The sequence below is a fragment of the Eretmochelys imbricata genome, chromosome 8, assembly GCF_965152235.1.
Source record: "Eretmochelys imbricata isolate rEreImb1 chromosome 8, rEreImb1.hap1, whole genome shotgun sequence".
Classification (NCBI taxonomy): Eukaryota; Metazoa; Chordata; order Testudines; family Cheloniidae; genus Eretmochelys; species Eretmochelys imbricata.
The window spans coordinates 56,821,638-56,843,513 of NC_135579.1; the positions used below are offsets into that span (position 1 = coordinate 56,821,638).

Here is a 21,876-nt window from a genome sequence, read left to right on the forward strand (position 1 = left end):
AATTCTACACAAAATGAAAAAGGGCAAATCTTAAATATGTTCTAACTAGATATTTGACATAGATCAAAATTCATAGATGGCAGATCAAGCAATAAAAACCTTAGCAATACCAAGTTTAGCAGCAAACAAAAGTTTCATTTTGGAACCAATATCTTCAGTGGTTGGAGAAAAGGAAAGAACGAGAAAAGAAAGATGAAAAAATATATCATACAACTAAATCCATTCTTCCTACAAAAGTACAATTAGTTCCATCATAGAGAACACTTTAAAGTTCAGTGTATTTTGACACATTCTGAGCATCCCTTATGACGGTGACAGAAGGAAAAGCTCTACTGTAAAAAACTGATGTGCACAAACAAAATGATGACCAGATTCATATGTGATTGGATATGACATTTTCAGGACTGAAGAAACACTCTCTCTTTTTATGTTTCAAAAAAACCCTTGACATTACTGCTTTTTTAAACTCACTAAGACCCTGATCCAGCAAAACACTTTAGCACGTGTTTAACTTTAAGGATGTGAGTAAACCCATTGACTGAGATCACGTGATTGTGACCCTAAGAGCATCCCAGGAGCCAAGGGGCTCCCTGGTACCTAACAGTTAGTCTCAGCAGGCCTGACTGGGTAAGTGTACCCCAACTCACTGTGATTACAGTCCGTATCTAATTGGTGTCATGTGAGGTATCATATGCGAACTGGTAACATGATGGTCATTAACAATATTGTGCAGGGTGATATATGAAAAATTGTAAATTTGTGATGGAAATATGCTCTGAAAATGTGCTTGGCAGGTAGGCACAAAGGAATGTGGTTCCACCTGCTTGAATGGTGTTGCCAATGTAAATTGAGCAAGGAGAGGCAACTGAAGTATATTCACACAAAAGGTAAACAAAGCAACCGACTAGCAATTGGGGTAGATAAGCCATGATGGGGGGGAGGAGACTGCAAAAATTAACATGGCATCAGTTTCCTGAGCTGCAAGGAAGGTTTCCTAACTTTGAAAACAAAGATAAACTTTGAGGATATGAGCAAAGAGAGAAAGCCATTTTGGCATCTTTCACCTGAGGAGATAAAGAAACCAGACTCTGGGTTCTATGTTGGGTCCTGGCTTGAGACTGGCCAGCTATCCTGGAAGAATGACTGTGGTGAAAAAACTACTTTGAATGAAAAAGATTCTAGTCTGTTAAGTTAGATTTTAGTCTTAGAAGCATATTTTTACCTTTGTTCGTTTGTAACCATTACTATCTCAATTCCTCCTGCTTGGCACCACTTAAATATCTACTCTTTGTTAATAAACTTAATCTTGTATTATTACACAACCATATGAGTGCAGCATTTCAAATTGAAGAGTAAAATACTTAGCCAAACTAATAGGCTGGTGCTGTGTACTGTCTCTTAAAGGAGCAGTGAACTTGATACGGTTTGTGAGTGCTACAGTGAGAGGAGCTGAGTAGTACAAAAGAGACTGTTCTGTGGAGACTCAGGACTGGAAGAGTCTTGGTGTCATCCTGCAAGGGGTAACCAGGCTGGTGGAAGTCAGGGTAAGGTCACTATGCTGTAAGCAGGCTGATGGTGTCAGCACTCTGAGCCAAAGCCGCAGAGCATAGAAGCACCCAGGGTTTAGGGCAGGCAGTAAACACAACCCTTACTGTTCTGAGTGAACCTCCAAAGTGTAACAGAGATGAAGTGCTTTGATGGATTAGGGCCAGGGACATCTGAGTAAATACTTTGTATCCATGTTGTTAATGTTGTAAGAAAGATTTTAGTCAAAGGCCCAAATAGATAAATGGATTTTGAGTCATGAATTTATAATAAACTAACTCTACCTACCTCGGTTAACTTCATTCCAGGTTTCACCACTTTAGCTACTGCTGCAGCAGTAGGAGACATGGCTGTCAGCTCTTCCTCAGACAGTATGGCTCCTGGATGAGTTAAAACCCCAAAACATATGTCAAATCATACATAAAATAGAGAGAAAGTATTCCACAGATGCTTACATTTTATTTCTAGTACACAAATACTATGCATATACGCTCAAAGACAAACACACATACTGTACACAGACAACAATCATTACAAATAAGGTGTTATGAACCTTCTCAAAAATAACGACTAGGAAAAAATTCCATGTGGTTCTAAAATCTTAGAAATTAGAAATAAAATACACCTAATTCTAGTGCAAAATTGTTCTTTATAATATATTCTATAGAGCTTTGTCCAATCTAGTTATAAGTGTTCAAACAATCTCATTGTCAGACTCTTGAGTCTTCAATCACAAAATGTAAACATACAATTTAAATAGCAGGGATGCCCCTGAAATACAATGGCTGGCAGAGCTCAACTGTGCCAAACTACAAGTGACACTCTGATAGAGTGAAAAAAGAAAAAAAAAAAGTGCTACCTTCCAAATTTTATAAAATTAAAACAAAATACAACAGTAACAGGTTTTCTCTGGTATTTGGACTTTAGCAGATATATTTAGATTGATCTCTGCTACATAATATTGTCCCTAGATACTATCATATGTTTTAAGATGAAGATTCAGTGCACTTATTTGCTTTAGAAATTGCAATGCAAAAACCCTTTTTGAAAATTACTTCATATATAAAATCTAGCACTTATGAACAGTTCAAATGTTATCCTACCTTTACGTTTTGTAGCGGAAAGTAAATCATTAGCGTTCTCCAGTTCTTTCTCTAACTTGCTAATCTTCTCTCTCAGTTCTTTTTCCATTGCAGTTTTAGACTCCTCCACCTCAGCCAAATGATCCTCTGTTGCTTTGTTAGCTAAAATTACATATAATTTTTTTCTCTCTTTAAAAAGAGTGAAGTATACAAAAGTATCTTTAAAAAGGTTTCTTAAATGTCCTCTGAGAAGGACATTAAATCATTCAGCTTAGAAAGAAAGCATAAACTGGTGTTCTGCTGAATACAGAAGAGGGCTAAAAATTAAACAGCAAGATTAGGACAAGCCAATCTAAAATAATGAGAATGACAAGATGATACAGGTCAAATTTCTTTAAAGACCTTCTGCAGAAATTATATCTTCTCAAAATCACAATAACATTAAGAAAATTCTACAAGTACGTTCAGATATCATAGGAATGTACGAAGATTTTTTTTAAAGTTATAAAATAACTATTACAAGACAATTCAACATGACATTTTAACAACATTTCCCACAGATGAATATTGAAAAAATTTCCTTCGTAACTGCCATTGTTTTGGGGGTGTTTTTACTCAGAAACCGTTTAAACAGGAACAGAAAACAAAACCATTAAAAACTATGCAGCTCTTATAAGTAGCTTCTCACCTTCACCTGCTTCTTGCAAGAGTTTGTGGAGCTCCTCTACTGCTCGTGTCAGCTCATTGCTCTTTGCTTCTGAATCATCCGCAGCACTCTAAATACAAGTGTATTATTTCATCTTTTGTTATTGAACAGTTACAAATAAGGTAGCTCCTCAGAGGAATCAACAAGATGTTGGTATAAATATGTAACACACCAAGGTATTACTCTAATTGGAAACAGTTGTCCCTGAGTGTAAGTCCCAACAATACTGTAATGAAGGGTCTTGAAATTCAGGTGCTAACTCCCCATTTTAGAGGAAAATGGTCAGTTGTTGACATAACCAAAGTTATTTAACATATTTGCATGGCTGTATTTCAGCAGTATTTTTAGGGGGCTGGCTTTGTATAAAAAAATCAAATTTATAAACTTTTTCTAAAGTATGAGGTTTCGTTCTTAGATATAAATGTTTTTGGCAAGTTAGTATTTATACTATACTTTTCACTTGAATAGCTCCTTCTTTTGAGGATCTCAGTGTGATTTGCTGTACAAACAATAGAATTACTGCTTTGTAACACTCCTGTGAAAAGACATTATCCTCCATTTTAAAGGGAGAGCAAGTGAAGCAGAAAGAAATTAAGGCCCACACCTCTCTAGAACTTGCCTCTAATTTTGTGTGCCCAGATTTAGACTGCTAGGATCTAATTTTCAGAGATGATGAGAAACCACAATTCCTGTTGAAGTCTATAGACACTGTGGATGCTCAGCAACTCTGCAAATCCAGCCCTATATAAGATGGACACTCAAAAACTGTGACATGAAAATTAGAGGCCAGTTAAATTTTTTGTAGATTTTTCTTGTAAACAAAATTTGTTTTCATAAAAACCTCATGCATAATGAACCTTGTTAAGTAAATATTTATTTTTTCATACTTAAAAATAGAAGCAAACTTCTATTTATATATTATTAAATATAAATATACATACACATACTTCAGAGAATCATAGGCCTGGAAGGGACCTTGAGAGGTCATCTAGTCCAGTCCTCCTGCACTCATGGCAGGATTTATTATTTAGATAATTCCTGACAGGTATTTGTCTAACCTGCTCTTAAAAATCTCCAATGATGGAGATTCCACAACTTCCCTAGACAATTTATTCCAGTGCTTAACCACCCTAATAGTTAGGAAGCTTTTCCTAATATCCAACCTAAATTACAGCAAGGGCAGTTTAAGCCCATTGCTTCTTGTCCTATCCTCAGGGGTTAAAAAGAATAATTTTTCTCTCTCCCCATTGTAACAACCTTTTATGAACTTGAAAACTTATGTCCCCTCTCAGTCATCTCTTCTCTACACTAAACAAACCACATCTTTCCTGAAATGTGACACCCAGAACTGGACATAATACTCTAGTTGAGGCCTAATCAATGTGGAGTACAGTGGAAGAATTACTTCTCATGTCTTGAATACAACACTCCTGCTAATACATCCCAGAATTATGTTTGCTTTTTGGCAACAGTTGAGGACCGCTTTCCCCCCATCCACAAGGCTTGTTACCCTGTCAAAGAAAGCTATTAGGTTAGTTTGACACAATTTGTTCTTGACAAATCCATGCTGACTTTACTTATCACCTTATTATCCTCTAGGTGTTTGGAAATTAATTGTTTAATTATTTGCTCCATTATCATTCCAGGTACTGAAGTTAAACTGACTGGTCTGTAATTCCTCGGGGTTGACATTATTTCCCTTTTTATAGATTGACACTATATTTGCCCCTTTCCAGTCCTCTGAAATCTCTCCCAACTTTCATGACTTTTTGAAGATAATCGCTAATGGGTCAGATACCTCCTCAGTCAGTTCCTTGACTAATTACATGTGTAGGATGGTAGTCCAGCAGATTACAAAAAGGTAAGATTTTAAATGCAGTGTGAAATATAACACCATCATTACCACCACCTACAAAGTTAGGGTCATTTCAGGCATTTGGCCACATCAGCTGCCCAACCCTGATGAGGTTCAACAAGGGCAAGTGCAGAGTTCTGCACTTAGGACGGAAGAATCCAATGCACCGCTACAAACTAGGGACCGAATGGCTAGGCAGCAGTTCTGCAGAGAAGGACCTAGGGGTGACAGTGGACGAGAAGCTGGATATGAGTCAACAGTGTGCCCTTGTTGCCAAGAAGGCCAATGGCATTTTGGGGTGTATAAGTAGGGGCATTGCCAGCAGATCGAGGGACGTGATCGTTCCCCTCTATTTGACATTGGTGAGGCCTCATCAGGAGTACTGTGTCCAGTTTTGGGCCCCACACTACAAGAAGGATGTGGAGAAATTGGAGAGAGTCCAGCGAAGGGCCACAAAAATGATTAGGGGACTGGAACACATGACTTATGAGGAGAGGCTGAGGGAACTCGGATTGTTTAGTCTACAGAAGAGAAGAATGAGGGGGGATTTGATAGCTGCTTTTAACTACCTGAAAGGTGGATCCAAAGAGGATGGATCTAGACTATTCTCAGTGATAGCAGATGACAGGACAAGGAGTAATGGTCTCAGGTTGCAGTGGGGGAGGTTTAGGTTGGATATTAGGAAAAACTTTTTCACTAGGAGGGTGGTGAAACACTGGAATGCGTTACCTAGGGAGGTGGTGGAATTCCCTTCCTTAGAAGTTTTTAAGGTCAGGCTTGACAAAGCCCTGGCTGGGATGATTTAGTTGAGATTGGTCCTGCTCTCGGCAGGGGGTTGGACTAGATGGCCTCCAGAGGTCCCTTCCAACTCTGTTATTCTATGATTCTATGAACCCAAGCTTATTCTTCCATATCCTTCTTTCAACATGTCAGAGCAAATCTATGCATAATGTTCTAATGCTGTCTATGAAGTTTTTGAGAGATCTGTTCCTTTTAGTGAAAATGCATGTGATAAAAATCACTATCCTATTGGCCAGAAGAAACTAAACAGGACTTCGGAGGATTATGGAAGAGAACCATCCTCCCATCTCACATTAACACTTTATATAGGCAGAAACATAGCTCTGGGAAAATAGCCTGACCTGTATCACACTCCAAACCCTGGACCTACTTCCATATAACTCTAATATGAATGTATCCAACATCCCCAAACTTACCTTGTACAAGTTAGATAACTTTATGTGGGCATTTAGTTCATTATGGAATCTTTCTTCCATACCAGCTTGCTGTTCTTTTGCCTGATGAATAAAAAAACATGAATTCATAGCACTGGTTCTGTTTCAACTGAATTGCAAGCCACTGAGGTGGCAAAGTTTGCAGACAATATTAAATTACTCAAGACAGTTAAGTCTAAAGCTGACGGCAAAGAGTTACAAAGGGATCTCACGAACCGGGGTGACGGGACAACAAAATGGCAAACAAAATTCAGTGTTGGTTAAGTGCAAAGTAATGCACATTGGCAAACAATCCCAATTGAATCCAAATGATGGATTCTAAATTAGTTATTAGTTATTGCCGCTCAAGAAAGATCTTAGAGTCATTGTGGCTAGTTCTCTGACAACGTCTTCTCAATGTGCAGCAACACTCAAAAAAGCTAAAGGAACAGCAGGAACCATTAGGAAAGGAATAAAATAAAAGCAGAAAATATAAGGGCACTATATAAATTTAAATTTATTTAAATATTGCTCGGGCATGTAGGAATGATATCAGGAGGGCCAAATCGCACCTGGAGCTGCAGCTAGCAAGAGATGTCAAGAGTAACAAGAAGGGTTTCTTCAGGTATGTTGGCATCAAGAAGAAAGCCAAGGAAAGTGTGGGCCCCTTACTAAATGAGGGAGGCAACCTAGTGACAGAGGATGTGGAAAAAGCTAATGTACTCAATGCTTTTTTTGCCTCTGTTTTCACGAACAAGGTCAGCTCCCAGACTGCTGCGCTGAGCATCACAAAACGGGGAAGAGATGGCCAGCCCTCTGTGGAGATAGAGGTGGTTAGGGACTATTTAGAAAAGCTGGACGTGCACAAGTCCATGGGGCCGGACGAGTTGCATCCGAGAGTGCTGAAGGAATTGGCGGCTGTGATTGCAGAGCCATTGGCCATTATCTTTGAAAACTCGTGGCGAACGGGGGAAGTCCCGGATGACTGGAAAAAGGCTAATGTAGTGCCAATCTTTAAAAAAGGGAAGAAGGAGGATCCAGGGAACTACAGGCCAGTCAGTCTCACCTCAGTCCCTGGAAAAATCATGGAGCAGGTCCTCAAAGAATCAATCCTGAAGCACTTGCATGAGAGGAAAGTGATCAGGAACAGCCAGCATGGATTCACCAAGGGAAGGTCATGCCTGACTAATCTAATTGCCTTTTATGATGAGATTACTGGTTCTGTGGATGAAGGGAAAGCAGTGGATGTATTGTTTCTTGACTTTAGCAAAGCTTTTGACACGGTCTCCCACAGTATTCTTGTCAGCAAGTTAAAGTATGGGCTGGATGAATGCACTATAAGGTGGGTAGAAAGTTGGCTAGATTGTCGGGCTCAACGGGTAATGATCAATGGCTCCATGTCTAGTTGGCAGCCGGTATCAAGTGGAGTGCCCCAAGGGTCGGTCCTGGGGCCGGTTTTGTTCAATATCTTCATAAATGATCTGGACGATGGTGTGGATTGCACTCTCAGCAAATTTGCGGATGATACTAAACTGGGAGGAGTGGTAGATACGCTGGAGGGGAGGGATAGGATACAGAAGGACCTAGACAAATGGGAGGATTGGGCCAAAAGAAATCTGATGAGGTTCAATAAGGATAAGTGCAGGGTCCTGCACTTAGGATGGAAGAATCCAATGCACCGCTACAGACTAGGGACCGAATGGCTAGGCAGCAGTTCTGCGGAAAAGGACCTAGGGGTGACAGTGGACGAGAAGCTGGATATGAGTCAGCAGTGTGCCCTTGTTGCCAAGAAGGCCAATGGCATTTTGGGATGTATAAGTAGGGGCATAGCGAGCAGATTGAGGGACGTGATCGTTCCCCTCTATTCGACATTGGTGAGGCCTCATCTGGAATACTGTGTCCAGTTTTGGGCCCCACACTACAAGAAGGATGTGGATAAACTGGAGAGAGTCCAGCGAAGGGCAACAAAAATGATTAGGGGTCTAGAACACATGACTTATGAGGAGAGGCTGAGGGAGCTGGGATTGTTTAGCCTGCAGAAGAGAAGAATGAGGGGGGATTTGATAGCTGCTTTCAACTACCTGAAAGGGGGTTCCAAAGAGGATGGCTCTAGACTGTTCTCAATGGTAGCAGATGACAGAACGAGGAGTAATGGTCTCAAGTTGCAGTGGGGGAGGTTTAGATTGGATATTAGGAAAAACTTTTTCACTAAGAGGGTAGTGAAACACTGGAATGAGTTACCTAGGGAGGTGGTAGAATCTCCTTCCTTAGAGGTTTTTAAGGTCAGGCTTGACAAAGCCCTGGCTGGGATGATTTAACTGGGAATTGGTCCTGCTTCGAGCAGGGGGTTGGACTAGATGACCTTCAGGGGTCCCTTCCAACCCTGATATTCTATGATTCTATACGGTATGCCTACAACTTGAATACTGTTCTGGCTGTCCCATTTCAAGAAAGGTATATTAGAACAGGAAGAGGTACAGAGAAGGGCAACAAAAACGATAAAGGGGATGGAACAACTTCCACATGAGGAGAGATTAAAAAGATGGACTGTTCATCTTAAAGAAGCAACAATGACTGGAGGGATATGATAGAAGTCTATAAAATCATGACTGGTGTGGAGAAAGTAAATAAGGACTTAACACAGGAACCAAGGGTCACCCAATGAAATTAATAAGCAGCAAGTTTTAAAAAAACATGTAGGTATTCACACAATGCACAGTCAGCCTGTAGAACTTGTTGCCAAGGGATGTTGTGAAGGCCAAAAGTATAACTGGATTAAAAAAAAATTTAGATAAATTGATGGAAGATAGGTCCACCAATGGCTCTTGGCCAAGATGGTCAGCAGTGCAGCCCCACATTCTGGGTTTCCCTTAACCTCTGACTGCCAGAAACAAGGACTGGACAACAGGGGATGGATCACTAAATAATTCCCCGGTTCTGTTCATTTTCTCTGAAGAACTGGCACTGGTCACTGTCGGAAGACAGGATACTGGGATAGATGGACCATTTGTCTGACTCAGCATGGCAGTTCTTATGTTCAAAGTGAGGGTTTTATAAGTTTAAGAATTATACTGTGGCTGTTAGAATACACAGAAGTTCAAAAACAAAAATGTTTCCTCAGATATACAGTAGTACAGACCAAATAATGTGGAAAAGGGCAAGTTACTGAATGAGATTTTTTTTCCCCATCAGAAGTTTGACTTTTTTCCAGAACCAGCCAATTTTAATTTACTTTTGAAAAAACATGATTCCTCACATAAATGATACATACAAATGAAAAAGCAAAATTCAGGCTGTGGCACAAACCATTAAAAGAACACTTTTACATTTCTTTATCAATGTTTCAATCATATGTGCTATTGGCTTATTACAAAAGAATCAAGAGACCTAGTTTGTTCTACATTTCTTTTCCAGGTTTCAGAGTAGCAGCTGTGTTAGTCTGTATTCGCAAAAAGAAAAGGGGTACTAGTTTTACTCTTTGCACTTCTCTCAGCATGGAGAATGAAAATATGCCAGTCAATTTCATTTTTAGGCTTTCATACACTTCCAAAAGCTGCAACATTTGAGGGGCGAATATTAGTTCAAAAAAAAAAAAAAATTATATGGAACTTTTATAAAAGTTGGAGGCTGGAAGCTGTTGGCCCTAAGTAAAAGCTTTCTTAAACTTCTATCCTCTTCCCACCCACCTTTGCTCAAAGAAAGAGAGTACTAAGTTAAAACTAATACTCTCCTCCTAACGGAGTCCTTCCTGCTTTGCCTGGACACTGCAGCCTGCAATGTAAACTCCCTCCCCTCTATAGATTGGCAATCCCAACAATACCTTAGTACAGTGGGGCAGATTAGGGTAGTACTGTATTTAATTTTTCTCGTTAAAATACGGAAGCTATCTTAAATGCTGTCACACTAGATTACAGTTTAGAAAAGGTTTTCTTACCTCCTTCAATTTAGTCAAAAGATCTTCCACATGTTTCTGTAAATTTTCATTTGACAATTTTAAGCTGTTTACCTGCTCCTCCATTCTGGAAACCTGTGTGAACAACAGATATTAAACTCCAGAGCGCTGCAGCTGGGAGCTGGCGGAGTGGAGCAGGCTGGGGCCGGGCTGCTCTGCTTCCGCCGCTGCTGGTGAGTGTGGAGGGGATCCCTTCCCCCAAGCAACACGGCTGGGGAAGTAAAGCGGGAGGCTCCCAGCCCCCCGCTATTCCACTGGGCCACTCTGGGACTGCGCCCCCTCCCCCCCCTACAGCTCCTGCCTCCCAGACCCTGGCAGGGGGGAGCCCCTGACTGCCCCTGAGACCCTCTGCCCCTTATCCAACCCCTCAGCCCTGGCCCAGCCCGGCACCCTTAACACGCTGCTCAGAGCAACGTGTCAGAGCTTGACTGTGTTGTACGCAAACCCGCGTTATATCAGGTCGCGTTATATCGGGGAGACGTGTATTTTAAATAACAAACAAACATTCTTTTTAGCAACAAATTGTATTTCTCGTGTATTTTCCACTAGCACTGTTGTATTACACCTTGTACTTTCCGCTACTTCTAATTTATCATCACTAATCTTACAAAAATAATCTTCAATTGCTTTACCTTACTTTAGATGTCCATACCAATATATTCATTCCCTGCAAACTATAAGGGACCAAAGCACATAATGGAAAAAAAGCACAGTTCCCTACCTTAAAACATAACATCACCCAAAACTTCGAGAATGTACATTACATTTCCCCTTTACACGGAAGTCAATCCATAGTGAAGAGTGTCAGTGCTTTAAAAATTCCTCACTCAAGTAGTCAAGGGGTATAGACTCCAGATAATTGTTACCGTATCTTGACTAAATTTTGTTTTCTTTTTCAAAATTACTTAGAAAAATATTTTTATTATTATTTACTACTTTACCTCTTCTTTCTTGTTCTCCAGACTACATTTAAGCTCCAGGATTTCATTTCCCTTTTCCCTGGCAATAAGCAGGAGTTCATCTGTTTTGGCTTTCAACTCAGTGTGCAGCCAAGTGTTCTGATTCTGTAATAATTCCTTTTCTTGCTCCAACCTTTTCTCACGATACTAAAAATAAAATTGTGAAAGACAGCATGGTAAAACTAAATAAATTAGCACTTGTAACAAGACTACTTTCTGTGCAATACTTCTTCACAAATTACGTGTGAGTGTGTGTGTTAGCGGCTTGCTCAGGTTTGGGGTTAATGATGCACCCATGCATAGCCGTGCATCCATGAGTCTCACCAAGTTAGAATGGTCTTCTTTCTCCTGTCTTCAGGCTCCAGGAAACAATTCAGGCATGACATATGCCTACTCCTGGATCCTTGCTATCATTTTATGAATAAGAATAATGACTCTGGCATTGGAATTCTAAGACTGTTAACCTGTCTCTTCAATAGGTAGCATAAACCTACCCCTTCTCTTCAGGTACAAGATAGAAAGCACATTAAAGGCAAAATATGTGTCCATCATCATGGAACAACTATTGTAACATATTATTCACCATTTAAGTTACAATAGGGGTCAAAGGCCATAATTACCCTTGGGACCCCATTGTGCTATGCTTGACACAAACAAAAAACGATATGACCCAGCCTTTAAAAAACAGGAATTACAGACGTGGAAAAAGAAAATTAAAATACAGTGCTATAACAGAACCCCACTTCTGGAGACTTAAAAGCTTGACGAAGATGTCTAAGGAGAGACTAGGTTAAACACCACATATAAGCCCCAAAGTATCAAAAGGGTCAATGTGCCAATACCGTAGTCGTAACAAAACAGCAGTAGTTTGCTTACTTGTTTGACTATATGAAGGCTACAGTGCCTCGAACAGAAACACTCAGAGACAAAATGATACTGAGGAAAAGTGAGGAAGACACTCATGTTTCATAACTTCAGTAAGCCAAATATAGATTCATGCCATTTGGCTGAATCCATGTGTAACAGGTCCCTGGAGACTAAACCAAGGACCTCTTGACCTAGAAACACAACTGCCTGTGCTAAAAGACAAAGCCCATTTACTTACAAGTAGTAGCATATTCAAACCTCTGTAAGTGTTCCAACTACTAGAATGGAACAAAAAGCTGCATTGTGTTAGCTAGGGATGTTTTCCAGAAATATCTAGGAAACTCCTTAGGAATTCCCTACAAATCTCCTGGAAGGAAACTGATATAGATGCCAATGTAGCGCTGCACAAGCGTAAGTTAACATAACCTTGAACTACTAAACAGAAGCAACATGAAATGCAGACAAATAGTATTTTAACATGGCTCTCTTGGGAGTCTATTGAACTGACTGTTCCAGTTTCAAATGAAATAAAAAAAACTGGATGTATGTTATGAGGAATCTAGTCTGGTCCAAATAAAAGATAAGGGACCTTCTAAGATTAAGATCATAAGGTTATCAATGGGATGAGTAAGGAATATATATTAGCAAGATAAATGACTGCGGTCATTTGACTAAGGTCAAACTTCCTGCACCGCCTTTGGAAGTTAATTTAGAATTCTGTAGGACTATTGTTTCCGTAAGAAAATGAATACAGCTTGGATCAGTCACTAGAGCATTATCACTACAACCAGGAATGAAGTCTAGAAAGTTGATTTCATGGATATTGGCAGCCCTAGAGTAAGACCAGTCTGCATGAATTATAGAAAATTCAACAGTTTAAGCCTATTGGAAGGTTACAAATGACATTTTCCTGCTATAACAAAGAGTTTCCTGCGTCCTTTGAAAGAAGACCCATTTTTATACCACATGTGGTTATCTTATTATTGATACCTACTTAATTAATGTCTTTACAATGTAAGTAACTGGAACTCTCACTACTGACAAGAGTAATCCATGAAAAACACTACTTACCTTCACCGAGACATCCGATGTTTGAAGCTCATCCAGCTTTAATTGTAGCTCCACTTTTGCGGTGTTTGCTTCCGTAAGTTTCTCATTTAGACGTTTAACATCCTCTAGGAAAATCAAAGACAATGTAAGATGTCAAACATTCAAAACAGTATCAGTTATTACTGTAAATAAATCAGATTTAGTACCTTAGAAATGAAGGCTACCAGTTTATGAGAAGACTGTTAGCAATTGTCAATATGTGTCTCCGTACAATTAAATATCACCTAGCATGCTGCTGGGCTTTTCCTGACTTGCACTTACATTTTCCCCACCACTTTCCTCTACCAATCTGACTCCTGTTCCTTACTGATCTATTAATGAGTTACCCATACAAATTTGGATAATGAACCATTATTGAGTTTAGGTTTAAGTCTGACTACCAAAGCAGGTGTAAACTCAGTTATGGTTCTAGCATATTTACTGGTCATACCATTTAAGTGTTCAATTTCTTGAGAGCGTCTCTCACTCGTTCGAACCAAATCTCTCTTTTCACCTTCCAATTCTTCTTTTGTTCTAGTAAGCTGAATCTTCAATTAAAAAAAAAAGTACCAGTTTTATGTTAAGAGTCATGGTCATTCTTTAAACTTACTATTATACAGGGAAAATGCTGTAGTAAGCAGAGGTTATCATCCTAACCATTTTTAATGTGTGTGTGAAAGCAATCCTACTATATAGTACACAGGAAGGTGTTTAACTGCTCAAGCAAGTTTTCAGTTACTGAAACAAACAAACTGGAATCTTGTGTCAGTCTTTGATTTCCACTACCGTGCTGGGCATCTATTCAGTTCTGACACAGAGAGAAGAACCAACATCACTTTTTGCAACACCCTGAAGTTTTCTTGGAGGTTTCATCCCATAGCCCTGATTAGTTTATGAAATGTAATCTCAATCTGAGATGGTACAGGATAACACCTTCTTTACCTTTAAACATAAATTGAGAGTATTCCAAAAGGGTACATGTCCAAGAAAAAAAGAACAAAAGAACAGAAATATCAGCCATTCTAGGAGAATTGTTTAGTGAACACTGATGTTTTCCTACTCCTTCTTTTGCTACTAAACTGCTATAGAGATTTCCTCACAGATGCAAGACAGACGGCTTTCCTCTGGACTCCAGCAAGCATAGAGACAGCTCTTCTTTGTTAGAAAAGCAGAAGAAATGGCTCAGAGTCCTAATGGATTTCCAAACTCACAAATAAAACTTGTTCTGAATGTGCCTAAGGATAAATCCTAGAACCAGAACTGTGGTATCAGCAAAAGGTACTCTAGTCACAACATTAGTTCTCTGAATTGGTTTTAGTTGGTGAACAAATTAGGCCACATGCTATTAACCACAGACTAATCAAAGGGCCAGTGGGGAAAAAAAAAATTGCGAAGAAAGCCATCAATAGCATGGGCTGGTCTACACAAGACAGTTGTACTGATTGAACCCAGAATATTAATTTGAAACCAATTTTATTACACTGGTGTAACCCCCTGTGCAGAAACTTTTATTTTGTTAAAGTAAGACTTCTGAGGTTTAATTTAATTTGGTTGGGAACACGTTTAAGATATGCTAAAATAAGTCACTCTTCAATCAGAAATAAGAACGTCCACACTGGATCTTGCACTGGGACTTGAAGAGCACAACTTTCCTGAATAGACAAGGCATTATTTGCACCAAGTTATCCATCTGAAGAATGGATCAGATCTAGCTTTTGATTGTCAAGACTCTAAACAAAACATGCACCCTAATTCTAAAGCCTTTCATCTATCTATTGCTATATTTGCATACTCAGTGATTCCTATACCTGGACAGCTGCATTGCGATCATGAGCCACTTCAAGTTCTTTGTTTTTCTCATTCAATGATTTCAACTGCTCATCTGTGGGGAGAGAGGGACAAGGAAGGAAAATCAAGGAAACTTTTTGGTATTAACAGAACATGTGCATTAGTTATATCCAGTTGGTAAAATTCATGTTCCTGCTTTAGAATAGTATAAAACTGAGAAGAGAAAAATTTTCCCAAAATTAAAAATCCAATATACAAGCCACTGACCAAATTGGTACTCTTGTGATTAAAAACAAAAGTAGTTTTATCCCTACTCATCTGCTTTCTGGAAACAATACTCAGAGGAAGGAGTATCAGAGAAGCCACTAACATATCAGTGTCTCAGGGCTGATCCTGCAACCTGACCCTTATGGGGATGCATGTGCATTGCGCACATCAGTTTGTAGAATCTAACCCTTAGCTCCTTAAGTAGATGGTAATTAAGATGTTTACTCCAGTAAAACAGACTAGAAGCCTGTCGAAAGCAGGGACTTGAACCAAAAATATCAACTAACTTCTATGAAATGAAAGAAGCTTGGTTGACAGATTTTTCTTTCTTATTTAGATTTTTAAGCATTTCAAAATAAGTTCAAAAGATTTAATTATTGTAAGCAGGAAAAAAAATTCCAATCTGCTAATCAGTGTGTAGTTATACTTACTAAGTTTGTTTAGCTCCTGACGGAGAGTCTGACATTCCTGTGTCTCGTTTACAAGTCTCTCCTGACTTTGAGCCAGACGCTTTTCCACTTCAAAATACTGTTGTTCTGCAGAAAAACACATTATGTTAACACTACTTCATAATCAGCTTTTATTAGAGAACCATATCTAGCAGAAAATGCAACTAGAAACAATGCGCTTTCAGTAGACCCTGAAGAAAAAACATTTTTTTTAAGCCAAGTGCTATTGTGCTATTTACTGTTAAGCACTGTTTAAATAATTTTGTTACTATGGTCAGATGTGTTTTATATTTCTCCAAGTGCATTGCCCTAAAGCAGTGGTCTCCAACCTTTTTACACACAAGATCACTTTTTGAATTTAAAATCAATGCAGGATCTACCCCGACCCCACCCGAGGCCCCGCCCCACTCACTCCATTCCCCCCCACTCCGTTACTTGTTCTACCCCACCCTCACTCACTTTCACCGGGCTGGGGCAGGGGTGCGGAAGGGGGTGCAAGCTCTGGGCTGGGGCAGAGGGGTTCGGAGTGTGGGAGGAGGCTCTGGCCCGAGCCTGGGGCAAGGGGTTGGGATGCAGGAGTGAGGGGTGCAAGCTCTGGGAGGGAGTTTGGTTGCAGGGGTCACATGGTCACACTGCACCTAATCTCATAGAATCCACTGGACATTTCATGAGTTTTACTTTTTATTAGCGTCATTTGTGGTTTTGTGACAATCCCTGAAAGATTTTTGATCTATAATCAGTGTAACATTCTCAACTGTGGGGTGTGCACTGGCTGAGCCTGTGGCAGGGAGTTGGGGTTCAGGAGTGAGGGGGGTGCAAGCTCTGGGAGAGAGTTTGGATACAGGAGGAGGCTCCAGGCTGGGGCAAAATTTTGGGATGCAGGAGGGGGTGAGGGCTGCAAGCTCTGGGAGGGAGTTTGGTACAGGAGGGGGCTCCAGGCTGGGGCAGAGTGCAGGAGTGCAGGAGAGGAGTGCAGGCTCTGGGAGGGAGTTTGGGGTACAGGAGGGGGCTCCAGGCTGGGATGCAGAAGGGGGTGCGAGGTGCAGGCTCCGGCTGGGAGGCACTTATCACAAGCAGCTCTCCGTAGACGGTGCACTGGGGCTCACCACTCTGCTCCTGGAAACAGCTGGCTGCTGGCACGTCTCTGCAGCCCAGGGGGCGAGAAGCAGGTCTCCATGCACTGCCCACATCCACAAGTGCTGCCCCTGCTTCCCGGCCAATGGGAGCTGCGGGGACGGTGCTGGGGATAGTGTGTGGAGCTGCCTTCCCGCCCAGGGCTGCAGAGACGTACCAGCAGCCAGACGCTTCCGAGAGCAGCATGGGGCCAGGGGAGGCAGGCAGCCTGCCTGAGCCCCGCTGCACCTCTGGACTTTTAGCGGCCTGGAGATTGCGATCGACTGACTGAGGCTCCAGGATCGACCAGTTTATCATGATCGACGGGTTGGTGACCACTGCCCTAAAGTCTGATCTACTCCAGTTTTTGGACTGATTTCAGTGTATTTGTTTAGCAACATATGGCTAAATTAGTGCAATTCCCTAGTGTGGTCAGTTATACTGGTACAAAAGTGCTTATGCCAGGATAGCTTATTTCTAAACCAATACAATTAAACCAGTATAAAACTGGGTGTAAATTTGCTCTTACAGTCTTAACTTGGAAAACTGTTAACCACAATGATTTCTGATAAAGAACCTTTTTTGTATGGGTACATCACTATGGACTTTGAAAATATCACAACCAGAAGTAACACTGATATGTAAAGGTTATTGCTTTATAACTGAAATAAAAGTCACACTAGATTTTCTCTCGTGTTCCAGAAAGCTTTGTAAATATCTGAGATAATATTTCTGGTGATGCTACTATTTTCTTGGAATAACAGCAAGAAAGATTAGCAGACTTTTAGATAAGTGCTGTTTTCTTAATATGTACTGTAAAACTTTCTCAGTCTAAACTACATCAGTTTCAAATAATGATGTTCCACCAGCATGTATATGAAAATCTTGAAGTTTACAGATAACCACTAGCCTATTTAAACTGATAAATTCCACTATAAACACTTGAAAGATTAGAAGTTTTAATTGAGTAAGATTGTTTATGAAAATGTTAATAAATAATACTTCTACAATCTTCCAATAAAGCATCACAAAACATTTTCAACCAGTAATGAATTAAGTTCAAAAATATCACCATAGGGCAGGAATATTATCCCTATTATAGTATTGCAAAACTAAGGTATAGAAAAGTTAAGGGCAAGTTTACAAAAGGAAATCTTTGGCCTAGCTGAGAAATGAACTCCTGACTCTACCCTTTGTTTTACCTATGGTCAATTATTAAACAATGCTCTTGCCCCCCACTCCAATCCCCTAATACTTAGCTCTTATTAGACAGCACTTTTCATTGTCTGATTTCTAATTGCTCTACAAAGATAGGTATCATTAATGTCATTTTACAAACAAGGAAACTGAGTCACAAGGAAGGGAAGTATCTTGCTCAAAGTTACCCAGTCACAGAGCCAGATATTAAATCCAGGTCTCCTGGGTCCCAGTCTTCTGTCCTAGCCACAATGCTGCCTTCCTGAGTGGGCCCAGGGCAATAAGATTATATCATCAATAATGTAATTGTCTCTAAAATATTAAGAGTATAATGCCAGATGGGACCACCAGATAGCCCAAAACCCTGGATTAGTATTACAGCCCTCAGGAAACAAAAGTGTTGTATGGATCATCGCCAATCCATCCTTTAAAAGCCTTGCTTCAAGCAATGGCAGATTATCTGGAAAGGTTCAAGCCTCAAACATTGAGTTTATTGGAAGTGTTGCTAGACTGGGCCCAGAGGATGTCTAGACTGCAAAAAACAACTACAAAAACAGCAGTGAGTCTCAGAGCCTGGGTCTACAGACTCAGGCTTGTACTACAGCATTAAAAATAGCCAGGCAGACGTTCCCACTAGAGCTCAGGCTCTGAAACCCACTCCCTCTCCAGGGCTCAGACTCCAAGTGGGAATATCTGCATGGCTATTTTTAGTGCCATAGGCCTGTAGACCCACTGTAGCAGGTGCGTTTTTGCAGTGTAAACCAAACCTCTGATGCTCTTCCTCAAGCATCTGGCTAACTTGGAGAGCAGGTAAAGAATCTCCAGTAGAATGTACATCCCCCTTGACTTTAGATTATTTTTAAGAGTTTTAATGTAAAGTAATAACTTGTAACTTCACATTAAGAACAGGCTCCTATTGTGGTTTACAAACACTGCGACACAGAGCTCAAGTGGAAAACAAGGGTGTAAAAATTAAAGGAATCCGCCTCACAGAACAAATGCATTATATTCAGACACTGCCATTATACAGATGTAAAAGCCATGGGGGATATTTTAAAAGCCCATGTCAGCAACATGAGACCTCCACGCAACATTGCCTCTGGCACTATCCCTTTGCTTCTTGGCTCGGACTCGGTTATGACGATTAGCCAGTGTCCATTGTAGCCCACCTCCCACCAAACAAGCACAACTCGAGACTCGGCCCCTCCCGTACTTCAGTGATGGTGAACCTCGGTGCAGGACACCATCATGCGCCCAGCGCCGAGCGGGGGGGGGGGGGGGGGCGCCTGCCCTCGCCCCGGCCCGTGACACCTATGAGGGCCCCAGCCCACCCGCCTGGCAGCAGACTCAGGTCCGGATCCTGCAGGAGCAGCCCAGCGGACTGTGGACAGCACCGTACAAATATCACCCCTCACTCCCATGCCCTCCCCAGCCCCCGCCACTGTCCCTTCCCGCCGCCTCATGCCCAGCTCCCCCCACCACTCACCGCTGTCCACCTTGAAGCGCTCGTGCCTGGCTCGGAGCCCATCGATCTCGCTCTGCTGATCGGCCAGGAAGCGCTCCAGCTTCCCCTGCACCGGCTTGGGCAGCTTGGCCAGCTCGGCCCTCTCCAGAACCTGCTGCAGCACCGCCGCCATCTTGGGAGCGAGCCTCTCCAACCCCTCTCTGCCGCCTTCCGGTCCGCGGGGAAGGGAAACAGCGCAGCGCCCTCACCTCCCCGGCTCGCACAGAGCATGCGCATTAGCCGCCCGCCAGCGGGCGCCATGGGAAACGTAGTGTTCACTCTTCACCGGAAACCGAACTCCTGTGCGAAAAGCTTCCGGAAGTAGCGTCCTGTCCGCCATGTTGAGTGAGGCACTGCACCCCAATCTGTCTGATTAGACCGACTGAACTCACAAAGAGGGGTCTTGGTTGGTTAGCAGTAAAGAATTCGTCGTCTCGCAGCGACTGGATCAGCAAAGAAGAGGTGCTTCTACATCCGCCACACAGAACATGGCGGACCCTGATGGGCAGAAACATCCGGCGCCCATCCGCCCGCGATTAGGTTTGTCTCCTGTTGGGCCCAGTGATTCGGCTACGTCATCAACCTACGCTTTGATAGTTCGCTCTTTGAGACGGGAGCAGAGGCGCAGCCTGGTGATGTAGACACGTGGGACGCATCCGTGCTGGGCGCTGTGAGAGAAGCTGGTGCCCCTGCCCAGTAAGCAGGGGAGGCTGCCGTGGGTAGAGGGTGTAGGGGGCTGGCCTCGCCGAGGGAAGGGGGCAAGGTGCCCGGCCCCTGGAGACAGGAATCTGGCCTGGCTCGGGGAGAGGCAAATGTCTCTGAAGGGCGGTGGGTGTCTGACCTAGCTGAGGGAGGGGGAGGCCGAATTGCGGGGCGGGGATGACGGGACTAAACGGGAAATGTCTTCCCTCTGGGGCACTAGCTGGCGGCTCTCGCTGTGGTTGAGTCAAGAGAGGTGGATCTCGTTGTAACCCCCTATCTGGTTGCACCTTGCACTCAAAGCCCTTGGGGGCTGGAGCGTCGTCCCTCAGCTCTGTAGTATAGATCTGGACTTCTTAGTTAGTCCCTTTGGAAAGAGCAAGTCAGATTGAGGTACGTGAGCATGGTGGGAGGGGGAAAGAGAGAGCTAAAGAATCCCCTGAGTTCTCCCCATATGTCCAGGTCCTACACTTCGCATTCAGGAAATTATTTATTTATTTATTTATTTTTTTAAGCTGCAAATGGAAGGTGTAAAATGGGCCTGTTTGACAGACTTCACAGTGACTTAAAAAACAAGTCCTGTCTGAAGAAGGGAAATGAAAGAATGTTTGCAAAATGTAAATATTGTAGAATGTAACTGAGCAGGACTGTTCTTTCATTTTTCTAGGCAGCAGGTATTTGATCATTTTGATCATAGCTTAGTGGTCTGACTATGTGAGAATTGTGAATGTGTGAGTGAACAATTGGAAGTGAACTTCTCCTAAAGCATTAAGAGTTGAAGGTTGTTTCATAGATAACTTATAAATTATTTTTCCCTAGATTTTAAATTAAGATATTTGATGTGCCAGTTTCACAGTTATGTTACCATATTTACAACACCTCTTTTTCATACAAGTCTGTTAAGAATAAAAAAATACACTTTCTGTGCCATAGAGAGACTTTTAGAACAGTGAAGCTATTACAGGTATAAAGCTCATTTGTGACTTTGTTAATGGTCACTGTCATACTAACACTTTCAGGGTGTTTTTCTGACCTTTTTATTTCTGCACACTTACCATGCTGTGCCTTATGTTCTCGGGTTAAGTACCTGTAGAGGTAGAATAATATATTTTCTTTTTATAGATGGAAATTTAAACTTGCAGTTTAGACTAAACTTGCAGTAATGGGCAGAAGCTATTTTGTGGAAGAAGCTGTTGGACAGTATCTTTCAGACTTCAGCACCCAGCCAAAGGCTTGTGTCACTGGCCTGTTGATAGGGCAGGTAAGTGTTTAAATCTATATGAAAGTGAATAGGCTTCTGTCAGGTGAATGTGTAACTCAAATTAACACTATGTTCATATAGGGTTTGTAATCTGTATTCAAAGGTAACACTTCTTTATGTAGACGCTAGGGTGAAGAACCTGTGTTAGTGACTTGAGCAGTTTTGCACCCTACATCAGTATCAAGCTACAGACTTGATCCTGCTCCCATTGACTTTAATGGTGTAGGATCAAACCCGTAACCTTAATGTTCAACTTGTATAAGACAGGAAGGGGATATTTTGACAAAGGACATCAGGGCAAAACCATATGCTTATAAAAGCTTTCATGG

The 21,876-nt window shown here is 41.6% G+C and overlaps 2 protein-coding genes across 8 annotated transcripts in view; one reads left to right on the top strand and one right to left on the bottom strand.

Annotated features, from left to right (window-relative positions):
- Window positions 1-19,727, bottom strand: part of TPR (translocated promoter region, nuclear basket protein) — a 73,594-nt gene extending 53,867 nt beyond the window's left edge. For all 3 annotated transcript variants that reach the window (XR_013346800.1, XM_077823580.1, XM_077823579.1), the window contains exons 1-11: window positions 19,570-19,727; window positions 15,756-15,860; window positions 15,078-15,151; window positions 13,721-13,817; window positions 13,252-13,355; window positions 11,296-11,460; window positions 10,337-10,429; window positions 6,406-6,486; window positions 3,316-3,403; window positions 2,649-2,789; window positions 1,834-1,925 (exon numbers count right to left, since the gene is read on the bottom strand). Coding sequence is in view for 2 of the 3 variants with exons in the window: in XM_077823580.1 (XP_077679706.1) it covers window positions 1,834-1,925; window positions 2,649-2,789; window positions 3,316-3,403; window positions 6,406-6,486; window positions 10,337-10,429; window positions 11,296-11,460; window positions 13,252-13,355; window positions 13,721-13,817; window positions 15,078-15,151; window positions 15,756-15,860; window positions 19,570-19,720 (1,191 nt within the window). In the remaining variant the exon portion in view is untranslated. The remainder of the gene's footprint in view (window positions 1-1,833; window positions 1,926-2,648; window positions 2,790-3,315; window positions 3,404-6,405; window positions 6,487-10,336; window positions 10,430-11,295; window positions 11,461-13,251; window positions 13,356-13,720; window positions 13,818-15,077; window positions 15,152-15,755; window positions 15,861-19,569) is intronic.
- A 225-nt stretch (window positions 19,728-19,952) lies between these two features.
- ODR4 (odr-4 GPCR localization factor homolog) overlaps window positions 19,953-21,876 on the top strand; it is a 37,862-nt gene continuing 35,938 nt past the window's right edge. For 4 of the 5 annotated variants that reach the window (XR_013346964.1, XR_013346965.1, XM_077825469.1 and 1 more), the window contains exons 1-2: window positions 19,953-20,283; window positions 21,409-21,547. Coding sequence is in view for 3 of the 5 variants with exons in the window: in XM_077825469.1 (XP_077681595.1) it covers window positions 21,449-21,547 (99 nt within the window). In the remaining 2 variants the exon portion in view is untranslated. Of the gene's footprint in view, window positions 20,284-20,611; window positions 20,680-21,408; window positions 21,548-21,876 lie in introns of those variants that run through there. The other variant, XM_077825470.1, reaches the window with a different exon arrangement.